The sequence below is a fragment of the Phyllobates terribilis genome, unplaced genomic scaffold (genome assembly GCF_046119375.1).
Source record: "Phyllobates terribilis strain yellow unplaced genomic scaffold, ASM4611937v1 Scaffold_2__4_contigs__length_985480577, whole genome shotgun sequence".
NCBI classification, from domain to species: domain Eukaryota; kingdom Metazoa; phylum Chordata; class Amphibia; order Anura; family Dendrobatidae; genus Phyllobates; species Phyllobates terribilis.
In genome coordinates this window covers 495,437,139-495,451,038 of record NW_027362762.1, presented here as the reverse complement: position 1 = coordinate 495,451,038, position 13,900 = coordinate 495,437,139, and the positions used below count along the sequence as shown (strand labels likewise).

Sequence of the window (13,900 nt, the reverse complement as noted above, 5' to 3'; positions counted from 1 at the left end):
TATTTTAACTTTCACTTAATCAATGTCATCCTTCATGTTTGAGACCTGGAATAAACAATCCCTCCTCTGATCCTCTTCTTTCCGCTATTGCATCTTTGACCTATTCACTTCAGGCTAAGACTTCCGGTTGCAATCAAGCTTCATAGGTCACTGTGCATCCCATGTCTGTGTCTCATGACTTGCGACTCTCAGTGATCTCCAAGGTCTGAAATGAACAGGCCCAAAGATGCCGTTCGTGACAGGGAAAAAGAGGAGTCAGGTCTGAGAACTGGCAGGCGAGCAGTGAGCAGCGGAGGGGCGAGGTGAGGGTAAGGGTTTTTTTTTTAACGTTTCACTGATCATTTACAGTTCAGCAAATCAAATTTATATAAATCTGTAGTCTCAAAAATGCAGAATTCAATTCCACTTGAATAAATTTGCTCATCTCTAGTGGGGGGCTTTTTAAAACTGGAGTGCAGTAAGACTGTCAACATTGATGACTTCCGACAGCTAAGAAATCTGAAGGCAGCTTTGAACTAAGAGTAAATGCATATAATATTGTTATTGGCCTTTATTCTACCAATTGTCAATAAAGGGTTTAATCATTTTTCTTCTTATGCTATGTACTGTACAACCTCACATTCAGGCTTCCATACTCACCAGAAAAAAACTAGAAAAATATAGTCTTTTTTTCATGTATATTTACACTATTATACAATAATGCATATGTATATCTGGCATATGAAATTGATATAATTATAAAATATAGCATGAATGGAATCATTTGAAGGTATTTTGAAATTTGCCTTTTTTAGATTGATATCACAATCGTTCTGCATTCTTTAACCAATGTGGAAGAGCTAATCTTGTCAACATATTCTATTGTAAGAATATTTGCCAAATGTTAATAATGGTACTAAGGAGTCATTTCTTGGTCAAATTCACACAGGTGTATGGTACCTATGTCCAGCTTTCCAAATTTTGGATGTAACACCCAGATCTGTAATGGCTTTACTAAACCAAATTTACAGATCCTTAAGTCCTGATGGTGCTGTAAGTTTGGCTGAATAGAATCACAGTTCATAACTTTACCGATTAATGTACATATTTAATATCTTCTCTTGGCTCAAGATATAACAAGATATGTGGTGAGAGATAACCAGATATTTATGCTATATGTGTCAATGTTGGTCAACCAGTGTTTGTTATGTGAATCGCAGCCTGTTAGGGATTATAGTAGCATAATGCAATATTGGTTTGAGCTTCTTTTATGAGAAACTGAAGTCATTAAGCAAATTCAGAAAAAAGTATAGGTTGGTTCAAGTGTAAAATTGCAAATAGCCGGCACAAGTGTCCCATCCATGTTATATGAATTGTATCAAATACTATGCAATGGCATTGTAGAATTCTTATATTTTCCTTGCTCAGGCCTCCTGGTAGATGTCTTCTCCTCTGTTATTTAAAATAATACAGTATCAGGCCTTATTCAGATGACCGTTTTTAGTATACATATTCCATCTGTGTCTTTCATGGATCGAACAAGTACAAGTACCCATCATCTATGAAGCTGTTTGCATGTGTTTTTTGCTTACTGTGTGTCCTCAAAAACAAAGACAAATCCAATTTTGATCCAAGAAGCATAATTGCCAATATAAATCTATGAGTCATGAAAAATCACTGACAACACGTCAGTTATTATCATTGCAGTATACAGGAAAAGAGTTAAAAAAAAATTTATACGCGAAAATTACTGATGACACACTGATATCGTAAACTGACACATGGACAAAACATTGATAAAAATCTGATCCAAAACAATGATAAAAATTGGTCTGTGTTTTTCCGCTGGAGAAAAATCACAGATGTTTGAATGAAGCCTTAGAATAATTACCATTGTGCAAAAACAGCATACTCTAGTATCCTAAATTGTGTTTCCAAAATTTATGAATACAATGCAACTGAAAATTATTTGCAATTTTCAAATTTTGGACATTTGCATTATTGGTTCATATAATGCTTGAGTGTGCTCTGCTTTCATGATATGAAGAATCTGCTCATATAAATATTAGAAAAAAAGCCAAATTATAAATAGGAGATGTGTGGAAAACCATGGACTTAATATAAAATTAGGTACTTATCAAGATTTATAAATTTTCCTTTCTGAAGAATTCTGAAGTTGACTTGGCCACCTCCAATGGTCATGCTCACATTGATGATGATTTGGAAATAAAGATGTTTACATACTTTAACTAAATCTTAGGCTTTAATTTCAAGATTACCACTTATGTTGAATGCACTTGATCTGAAATGAAAATGTGTAAATTGAAGATATGCCATTTGCCCGTGAATAAAAGACAAGAAACCTGAACTATAAATGTCATTATCGGAAGAGGTTGAACTGACTCCAGCATGGTGTAGGAGGACCATTGGAACAAGATTGGAAGGGGAATCAATAAGACCGGTAAAAATAGTAAAGTGACTATTATCTTATTACACTAAAACATAAGCTTTATCTGTTTTTAAAACTAAGGTGGCTGTATAACTCATTTAAGACAAATAATATGTAATGTGAAAGCAAGTAATAAATTGGGAGCCAACTAGGAACTTTTATGGAAAAAATGTGTACAGATTTCATTATTTCAGAGGTGAGAAGGACAGATGAATTTTGGCCAAAAATTGGGATGTGCCATCCAAACTGGTTGGGATTATATTTAATAAATGAAATCAGTTGACCTATTGATTTTCTTAGCTTAATTTTTTTAATAAAATTAGAATTCTAAATTCCCTTTCCATCAGCCTATTTTTCCTCCTGCCAATGGTATTAATCTGTTGCATATTAAAAACCCGTTTACTGCTATAGCTTACAAAATCTGGTCACCACCCCATATTAGAGGATGCTGTTCCACATTTCCCTCTGTTTTTTACAAGTTTTACAAGGGACCTCTTCCCTTTATACATACAAAATGCTACTTTTCATAGAGACCTAAGTAATTATACACTATTGTTACATGAAAAGATTTCATTGCCTCAAAGGAAGAGTTAGGAGTGCTGCTGAACATTTCCTCATTAAACCCACTCCATTTTCAAACGTTTACTCTTCTCTTTAAATCTATTGCTAAAGATCCTGACTTCAAAAGACATTTACCAAACTTTGAAATCATTCTAACCCTGGCAAGACCACAGAAAAAAATTGTGACAACATTGTATAAACAAATTGTACACCAAATTAACTACCCTGTCTGTCCAAATGGGAAGAAGATCTAAATAGATCTCTCTCATTTTTGGAAATAAACAAAATACTCCTTGCCTCAATGCTCTCCTCAAAATGTATATGAATGCAGGAGAATAGTTATAAAGTCCTTTCAACATAGCACATTACTCCCGCCGGATATCACAACTTTAATAGATAATTTAGCTCTGAGAGCTGGATTCTCCAGATGTTAGCACATATTTTCACATGTGGTGGACCTGCCAAAAAATTAAACCAAATTGTCTGGAAATAATACGCATCATAAACCAAATCCTTAAAACACAGTTACATGTGACTCCAGAAATTTGCCTTTTACATCTATTTCCAGATCAAATCCCCAAAAAATAAGCTAATTCTCCTCAAACACCTTTTAGCTTCTGCTAGAATTTTAGTTGAAGCCCAAAACCTCTCCTACACTTCCTCTCTCTGTAAGTTAAAGGTGGAACATATTTATAGGCTTGAAGAACTTACAAGCTAGGAGTTGAAGAAACATCGGCGCTTTACAGAAATTTGGTCCCCTTGGTGTAGTGCACAACCCTAACTTCTCGCCTTTTCTAATTCTGGCTTTTCTGTGAAAGAAGTTTTCAAATGGACACCCGTCTGTTGCTCTGTCCATCATCTGTATACATGATATCTGCTTCTTCATAAAATTGATAATGAACAAACCCTGCCTTCCCCATCCTTCCCCCCTCCCCATCTTTCGAGTATTACCTTTTTCACTTCCTTCTCTATTTCTTATTGTGTTCACATTAAACAGATTCTTATTGTGATACTGTACAGAATCAACCTGTTTATGCTTTCTCCTCTTTCCCTTAGGTTGTGTTTTTGGGGTAATTGTCTTTTTTTTTCAGCTCCTGATTACCTTCTGACATGTTTCATTGTTCTCATTTTATGGCTTGTTATTTGCCACTGTTAAGATGCCATATAACCTAGCTTCATATACCTGTAACCTTTATGTTATCTTTCATAAAAAACTCAATAAAAAGGAGTTAAAAAAAAGAGAATTCTAGACTTTTCATTATACTTTTCACGAATGGTTCATGGCTAAGGGGCAACATCAGGGGATATGAATTTGCAGCATATGTTATCTTCAGGATATATAAACTCATGAAGCAAAATAATTTTGTCTTCCTACTTTGAACTTTTTGTATAATAACCTATGCATTCAAGGCACAAACTGCTATATGCAAATGATGGCACATAGAAAAAGCATGCGTTACTTATTCTAATGTATTAAAATCTTTGCAGCTAATATGGTTGTAATTGCTTCTTCTCAACGTTAATGGGAAATACTTTTAACAGATTATGCTAATATTCTCCGTAAACTACACCTGTTTGCCTGTAAAATAAGTGGTGAGTGCAGGGCACAATAGCTTCCAACTTTAGCTTGATAAATATATTTTCTGTATAGAGAAAAGCATGAAAAAAATTAATTTACAGATGCACATGTGTATAAGCAAAAATATTATAGCTTATAACGTAAATGGCAAGGTGCAAAGGGGTTACTAAAAGATTTGCTGCTAATTGAAAGCAAATTAATAGCTATGTGGCAGCCATACATCAAATGGAGATAACAAAGAACTGCTATGAATTAGGTCAATGGGTGAGATCAATAACATTGAAGCTCTAAGATGTACATAATACAGATTTCTTAATATATCCCTCAAGGGTCCTTTACTAATGACCATCATCATTAGAATTACACATGAGGAAATGAAATGCAATTGTGTCCCTTTCTACATCGGAGTTGCTATTTTTATGGGTTCTCTATTGGTTACTTAATATCTGTACAGTATTCCCTAAGTGCTTGTTCGTAATTATATGCCTTTGCAATTCTCAGAGAAAGGGGTAAAAGGTTTATTGCGGCACAAGCATCAATTCTAGAATAAGGAACCAACTTTCATGAACAGTGCCCATGTCAGCCCACTTATAAGCAGTAGAAAGAAAAGTAGGAATCAAATTCTCTCTTTTTTAACCATACAAGGTGTAGCATCGCCGTCTCTGCCTTGGCCGAGGCACCATTCCCCTCACCATCGCGGTCCCAGTTCAGCGTCTTCCAGTTCCCCTGCTGCTAAGGCGAGCACTGCGCGCAGCTTCCCGGGCGCTGTGCTTAGGGCGCTCCCTCCCTCTTAAAGTGGCCGCATGCGCCGTCCTAAAGAGTCCCCGGCCAATGGCTGGAGGGCTGCCCCTATATTAAGCACCTCCTCCAAAATGGAGGTGCCTTTGCAAGGTTGTTGTTTGTGTGCTAACACTCTCCTCAGCCCTCAGGTTCCTTGCCCGCCAGTCTTTCTAACAGTCCTGCCCGCCAGTCTGTCTAACAGTCCTGCCCGCCAGTCTGCACCTGCCAGATTAGCTGCCGTGCCCACCTGCCAGCCTACCCGGAGCACCTGCCAGTTACCTGCCGTACCCGCCTGCTCGTTTACCCCGAGTACCTGTCTGGCTATCCGCCGTACCCGCCTGCTTGTCTACCCAGATCACCCGCAAGCCTACCTGTCGGGCTCATCCACTGTACCGGTCAGCTCCTGTCATCTGACCCATGGGAGTCACCTGCTCTCACACAAGGTCAGTCCCAGAGTGGCACCTGGTTCACCTGCCTGGTCCCTCCTTGGTTCATGAAGTCTATTAAGCCACCATGTGAGTAGGGTCGGTCTGAGTAGGCACTTAGTTACGCCCCTCTGGTCCCTCCTTGCATCAAAGCACACCCAGACCAGTAACACATGGTATTTCTATACCCCCTGTACATGCTGAAAATTATTTGTCACAAAAAGTAATATGGGCAAATTATATCTTTTAAGTAAAGCTGTTACTTACCCTCTTCTATACTTAAAATCATGTAAGTCAAATAAAAAAAACTCCCAACACAAAGTTTCCTATAGTGTTTCTTAACTGTAATTAGAATTGCTGATAATAAGTTGCTTTCAACTATAGGTTACGGAATAATTAAATATCAGGTAGGTTACTGAATAATTAAATATTAGGTAAAATATGACCAGGCTGCTGTTTAACCACAATAAAAAAATATGCTTGGTAAAAATTTGCTAATTTTCTTAACCCTTTGCCATTAAATTTTCTTCAAGCTGCTTTTTGTGGATGATGTAAGGTTACTGCCAACTAATCTTTTTTGGCTTCTCTCTGTCATGGATGGGAGATGGGAGATTGCACATTGCCTGTGAACACAGCTGTATATGCACAGAGCTTCTTGAGAGAGGAAGAGGACTGGAATTCTAGTGCCACCTATTAAAGGTAGCAATCCTAAACATCAATATTGAAGGTTTAATGAGTCTTGCCAAAAGACTTAGGATAAAAAGCCAAAAAAGACAGTAAATTTGCAGGCACTTGTTTCTGATGTTTGCCCCTCTTCAGTGTAAAGCAGGAAGAGGTCTGATTTGGCTAGGTGAGAGGCCTCTGACAGTGGATTTAAGGGGGAATGTTTCTTTTGTGGAGTGTGCCAAATTGGTGTAAGAAGAGTTATAGGCCATGCAATGTTCCATTGGTAATTTAAATATGCAAATTGCATCATCAGAAAGGAAGAAAACTAAAGCTCTAATGCCACCTATTTGGTGTAGCATTCCTAAAAATTAATATTGACTCTTTAAAGTGCCTTACCAGTGCAAACTAGGAAGTCTGATTTGGCTACTTGAGAAGCCGAAGACAATGGATCTAAGGGGGAATGCAATCACGCAGAAAGTTATAGGTCTGCAATGCTCCTTTGCAAATTTAAATAAGCAAATATGCATGGCCTATAAGTCTCCCTACACCAGCTAAAGCTGGATAGGCACAAACTACAACCTGCACTGTGCCTTATAATATGTCTAAGGCATTATCCAACTCATTACTTGAAATTGTTTATATAACTAGACATTTTGCTACATGACATTTAGTCAACTCTGCATATGGGAAGCCTTGGCATGGCATCAGGGAACATGTAGTTAGTTACCAGTGCTTCTCCCTGCTCCTACTGATCTCAATTAAAAAAGGACTATTCTGTATTATAAGGCAAGTTAGAGGTTGTATGGAGTACAACAGAAGATCTTGTTACAATGGGAGCTGTATTTTGAGGTATGTTGGAATGATCTCCTGTGACGTTTCACATTAATTATTAAATATTATTTTTATTGCTGTACCATTTTTCCTAGCTCTCCTGCTATATGCATTTTAACTTGAACAATGGAATTAGGATTTTCCAGCGAATAGACTTTAGATAAAAAGAAAAATACTTAAAAAGTATCTGCACGATATGAAACATTTGTTCTGAATAATAACTTCAGTGATGACTGCTTAATATGGATTAAGTAGCTGAATTAATTAGAACACAATTGTAAGCTACAGTACTTATTACAACATAATTAAGCAAGGACGTTACTAGCTGTATGAAATGTACTTAAAACAATAAAAATGTTCAGATACGTTCAGATGCCTCGCAGCTTATTTCTCTCGATTTTTTAAAACCATCTGCCTGGAATTGGTTTAGATCAATTGTGACTGATTTTCTATTCTTCTCAAATCTTACCAAGCGACGGTGTACTGTTACATGAATATAATTATATGTATGCTAAGTGTTTCTCAATACTTATCATAAATTTAAATGTCAACAGGCCAGAGAAGGGGGTTCTTTTTTATTAATTTGGTATGCTAATTTCAGAAGAAAATAAAACAGTTGAGCAAACATGCTTTTGTAAGGTTAGCGTCTCTCCCTAAGGTAAATGCAGATTACTTCTACTGAATGCATATAAAGTAGGTTTGGAGTATGTGCTGTGAATGTCAATACTTCATCCGCTATTATAATCTTTCTGAAAGCCTAATAATGGCCTCCTCTAGTAATATTTATAGATACGTGTATCCAGTAGATTTGGTGTGTCTCCTGGATAATAATAACTTTCTCTACTGTACATTGCATGCTTTACATACATTTATAATATAGAAAATAATTTTGCATTTAGCAAGTTATGATTCTGAAATCAATGTGACTGCTTGGGGAAACAAAAATTGAGCCACATAAGGGAATTACCAGAATGTTTACATTTAAAACCACTTTAGTATGTTACAAAATATATAAATGCTATATGAATACTACAATATATTACTGGCAAAAAGTACAGTACTGCCATAGGGTTCTAGGCACACGAGTCTTTTACCCACATTATCTGCAGCTGACAATTCTGTTAATTTACCAAATGAATCGCTTAAAAAAAGAAAAGAAGCTTTAACATAGATACTGGTATATTTACTTAAAAGAAATACTATATGACTTGAAATAAATAAGCTGGCCTTACTGGGCTACATTTTTTTTGCTGTTTGCTTGTTCAGAAAGCTGGGATTTATTATTAGAAGATGTGAGCGGGCCTTGTACTAAAGACTATTGGACCGATACAAAACGGAGTCTACGGCTCTAAAGGAATGCAGACTTTTTCCTGCACGGAGCAACGGTTACATTGAACTTATTGTTGTGTTTTATTAGAGATTTGCTTGCTCGTCAGTTTAACTAATTTCACCTGGAAAGTATTCAGCTTCTTTAACTTGCCTAGGTGATTATTACAACCCACAACCACAGATCTTTACAAAAATCTCCTATAGGCAGATCATAAGGTTAGTATTTTTCTAAGGGCACAGTAAGACGGCCGTAAAACACAGCCGATTGCTATCTTATGTTTTATCACATAGCACTCGGCTTAATGTTATACTATGGGGCAGTGTAGACCTGCAATTTTTTTCTCATGCTGGTTTGGCATGAGAAAACAATCTCAGCATGCTGTGGGTACATCTGATGATCGGATCACGTTCACTCATACAAGTCTATGGGTGAGTGTGATACATCAGACTGCACTCGGATGTCATCCGAGTGGAGTCTGTTTACCTCGGACACAGAGAATGGAGAATATGGAGACATTAAGTTCTCTGTCTTCTCCGCACCTGTAATACAATTCTCACAATGCGAGAGAATCGGATCACACTAAGGTGACACTCGGATCAATCTCTGACAGAGTTTGATACTAGTGACATTAGCATAATCGGCCCTATTCTCTCGCATGAAAGAATCAACAGCCGTGTGATTGCAGCCTAACAATAAATGTATGATTTGTCATCAGTTGTTTTCAGTTGTTCTAACTTAACTATCTATACAAAACTTAGGTATGTCAGCTCAAAGTATATGTCAAACCTAAGCTGTCCAAAAACCTCTCACATTTCATCCAGCTGCTCAGAAATCATTACCAGCAGCATTCGTGTGCTAGGATTTCCAACTTTGGATCCTTAAAAATCTACAGGAAAATTTTAGATGAAAATCAAATATAAGATTGTTTTTGGGACAGGAAGGTATTAAGCCAAAGGAATTTCACTATATAATAAAATATCAAGAATATTTGATATTCGAATTGTTTCACATGTAAATGGGGACCTCTCAACTTTTTTTGGGTAATTCATATTTCTTACTAGTTAAAGACGTTGTGCTTTGCCTCTCTTTCCTGCTTGATCTGTCATCAGACATGGAGATTTGCAATTTTGGGTAGCGCGGGACAGCAGTTTTCATACGCTAACTTTATTAAATAGAATAAGACACAGATGTGCATGTTACCTGCTAGTCATCAGCTAATTGTCATACCCAACGTGCAGCAGCATCCCACCACGTCTGTTGTCAGGGAATGAGCAGCCACAAAAATTCAAGACTAAGCACCTGGGTGTATTTTAATTCAATTTCTAGGAAGTTAGGTTATATTTGCAACCCAGTTTTAATTTTCATTATAACATTCTGTATTTTGACTAATATAATGCATGGATGAGTTACGTAATGGACCTTGGCATTGCCAGAATGACTCAGCTTATTAATAGTGGGTTCCAGCAGATTGTCTGAATCTGCGTTGAAATATTTTTACTTTAGTCAACCAAAGGAGGAGTTTAGTAAAATAAACTATTACATAAATTAGTTTAATGTATATATTGTATGCCGGAGCTAGAATTAGATCATTTGACTTTGTGGCTAGACTTTATTGTAGAAAAGCATCTCCAACCCAGTGGAGGATATAGACAGAAAAGGGTCCCTATGAAAGAACAGTTTAGGGGCCCTTTAGAGTCCAATAATTCTGTCTATGAAAGAAGCTACTTGCTGCTTTGGAAGTGGTAGTGACCCCCTAACCTCTGGGACCCCCGTGCCGCTGCACCAATGATATGTCCACCCCTATTCCAACCCAAATAATTAGCTGTATAACTGGCAGTACAATATCTACTCCATAAGGTTCAATGTACTGAAATACAGAGTTAATCTAAATCCTACTGATTGACACTGGAATTATTTTGCACTAATCGATGTTAATGAATTTGCTCCTGTTTATGTAAAGAGATTGGATTTTGCTGCAATTCTTGCAATTTTCCTTTGTCTATGGTAAAAGTTACATGACATTGATAGTGAAGTTGTATTCACACCAACGAAGATGAATTGATGTTAATTATGGCCACTATTAGGATAAGACTCTGACAATAACTTAATTTCAAAAGTTCCATTGCTTTTCTTGATTTTAACAATTGCATTAGCAAGAGAAAGATAATATAATGTACTTTTAATGTTAAGTTTAATAACCCAAAACACTCTATCATTTGACTTTTGCTGGCAGTATAAAAGGTGCTGTTAAATATAATTAAACCCTAAATGAGATTTTCTTGCTAGAAGCTTAGCTTCAATAAAATACATTGTAAGGACAGGCTTCATTTACAAGCCTGCCTCTTAGATAGGGAGGTTAACATAGAGTGAAAATATAGTTATGACAGGCAAGTCCTTCTCTGTTAATGGCCTATGACTGTCCACTGCATGCCAGCACACACAAAATAACAATTTTGTGAGATCAATCAATATTCTACATTATTAAAGGGATTATCCAGGACTAACTTATCTTTTTACTATGTGTTGAAACACTAACAGGCAGGTAGTTGCTAACTAGTTAGTAAAGATCTGCCTGTTCTATCTGGGGCTGGCCCAGACTGGTCACTGACTACTCCTCCCAGCAGCTCCACGTCAACAGAGCAGCTCTTCTTCTTCCAGGCTGCTCTGTCGATGGACATCATGATGATTGTCAGTCGGCTGCCTGCAATTATGCTTTGGTGAGTCGGCTGTCAATAAGCATGACTTCAGCAGTCATGCCACCATCAACAGAGCAGAGCATAGGAGAAGCTGTTGCTCTGTTGATGTGACTTTAGCGGAAGCCAAAGAATCCCGGCAGGTGCGGTCTGAGGCCACTTAGTCGGCAGAGATTTGTGCTGGGCAGATCAGGCAGGTATTTACCATCTAACTGCCTGTAATAAGAAATGAATATAGTCCTGGATAACCCTTTTAATTTATTTTAGAATGAGCACAATCAGAATAGTTAGAGGATGAAGATATGTATCAAGGTCACATGGTATCAATTGAAAAGTTATTACATTTGGGAATGTTGTTTCCTTATGGGAGACATAGTGCTTCCTTTCCTTTCAGTTGCTATGGTCAGACGCTTGCTGTTAGTCAATATGACTATATGATATTTTCTACACAAATGTGTAGTATTTGCGGTATTTTTGCATTATTGACCCTAGCGTGGAGTTTTTTATGCTGATTTAACACTTATTCTACCAAAAAAGCTGCAACTGCTTGTGTGACGTGTGTTGCAATGTTTGGAGCAGTTTTTTAATTGCGCTTTTCGAGGCAGTAATATTAAAATGTCCACATGTCCATTCAGGACACACTGTTAAGTAAACCAATATTATAGTGAAAGAAAGTAGACAATCTTGTCTGCTACTATAGAAGAAATTTTACATTTCTGCAAATCATTTGACTCATGTCTTATTATTTAACCACAGTGAGCTTATCCATGTTGATGAAGTGAGATATTGTGGTATATGTAGTTTTATGACTGTAGCATCACATCAAATACTTCTATGAATCACCCTTACTCTCTTTTAAGAACAGGTACTCTTTCTTCATAATTATACTGTAGAAAGTGAATCACAAGTGGCAGACAGAAGAGGTGGCCAGTCAACGAGCGCTTTCCTTGCACATAAAAGTAGATTAGGTTAAAAACAACACGTTCCAAATTAAATTGAGCTATTGGCAGAAAGAAGAGAGGAGACCTTGACCCTGGGGACATAGCTATTATTATTCGGGTAATTTTCTCATCAGTAGCCACTTACATAATGAGCGAACAAACTAACTTTTTTAGCTTGAGCTTTTTTGCCTGTAAAGGTGAACACATGAAAAACAATAAAATTGCATATTAACACATTGGGATTAAGAAGTCATCAGGCTTACCCTGTCTGAAAAACCATTTGGCTGCAGCAATATCTTCCTACAGGTTCGATGCCATACACTATAAATGTTAGGCCATCATATTTTATAATTAATTTTCTTTCACATCAACCATTCTATGTATTCTTAAAAGGCTTTATAACTATATTATTGTCTTTTTCTCTGTTATGCTTGCCTCCATTTTTCCATTTCACCTCCCCGCTGATAGAAACTGTCAGACAAACCTTTGCAAAGTAAGCGATTGCTCACATTGAACTTCAACTACAAGACAAATTGCACCACTTCAGCTTCATCGCATTTGCCCCATGAGAGAGATGCCATCATTTAATGCTGCCGAGGAAAAAGTGCTTAGTAAGGAGGAGAAAAGAAAAAGACTAGCACTTTCTGCACCAAACACATATCACTTGGACACTTGATCTGGTATAAAAAAAAGTATTTTTTTCTTTTACATTCTGTAAAAATAAAAGCTATTTATGGGAGTCAGTACAACACAGTTGCTGTTAGAAAAATACGTAAGTACTTAGAGTTAATGGAGTAGTCGGCACCACAATATTACATCAATGTACCCCATGTAAAAACAAGTGCACGCGTTTCCAGCTCACCCTGTATGCCTTTGCGTCAAACAGACACTTGGCCATGATAAAAGGCTGCTAAAATCTTTCCAGTCATACTGTCTATGGCCGGTTTGAGGTTACACAGCCAGATTTCACATCTTTTCAATGTAAGAGATAAAATCTTCTATGTGACTGTGCCGTCTTCACCCATGGTATATCCAAATGGCATTTTTCACAATTTCTTTCAGGGAGTTAAGAAAGGATTTGGCTCCAGTGTAATCCTAGATATATTTGCCTCCTCTTATATGTTGCCTTTTTCTGTTGCATTTGCTTGGCCAGATTTGGGGGCTGTACAGCTCTCCCTTTGGATTTTTCAGTCTCAGAGCTTGTCTTGTGTCCTTGTATGTCACACCTGGACTCCCCGTCCATGCATTTGTATAACTTGAGCACGTAAGGTCTGAATGCCACTGAGAATAGTTTTCTGATGTTCCACAGAACTGATTCCTAGACTCATGACATCCCTGCAAAAATGATAAAACAGAAGTCTCACATATTTGATACATGTTTTGTACAATCACAAAATCTTCCCATATTTGTGCCCTAAATGGGATGTTCAGTCAGATGAAAGCAGGCTTCACAAGTATGAATTTCATGGTTCTTTTATGGGTCATGATTTCTGGACTGTTAGGGGGTCTCCTGATCCAAACTAATGGCCTCATAGGCATATATGTGATTATTATTTCTGGTCAGGGAACCCATGTCTGGTCCTGAAATCGCAATCTGTATACCGACCATGAAATAAAGATGTGTGAAGCCGGCATAAAAAAGTCTTCAAAGTATATGAGCCAGGTT

At 37.2% G+C, this 13,900-nt stretch overlaps 1 protein-coding gene across 1 annotated transcript in view; it reads right to left on the bottom strand.

Annotated features, from left to right (window-relative positions):
* Window positions 1-306: 306 nt before the first annotated feature.
* EPHA10 (EPH receptor A10) overlaps window positions 307-13,900 on the bottom strand; it is a 1,221,975-nt gene continuing 1,208,381 nt past the window's right edge. Inside the window, exon 17 of the mRNA XM_073665886.1 lies at window positions 307-13,569. Within this exon, the coding sequence (XP_073521987.1) occupies window positions 13,455-13,569 (115 nt within the window). The 3' untranslated portion in view covers window positions 307-13,454. The remainder of the gene's footprint in view (window positions 13,570-13,900) is intronic.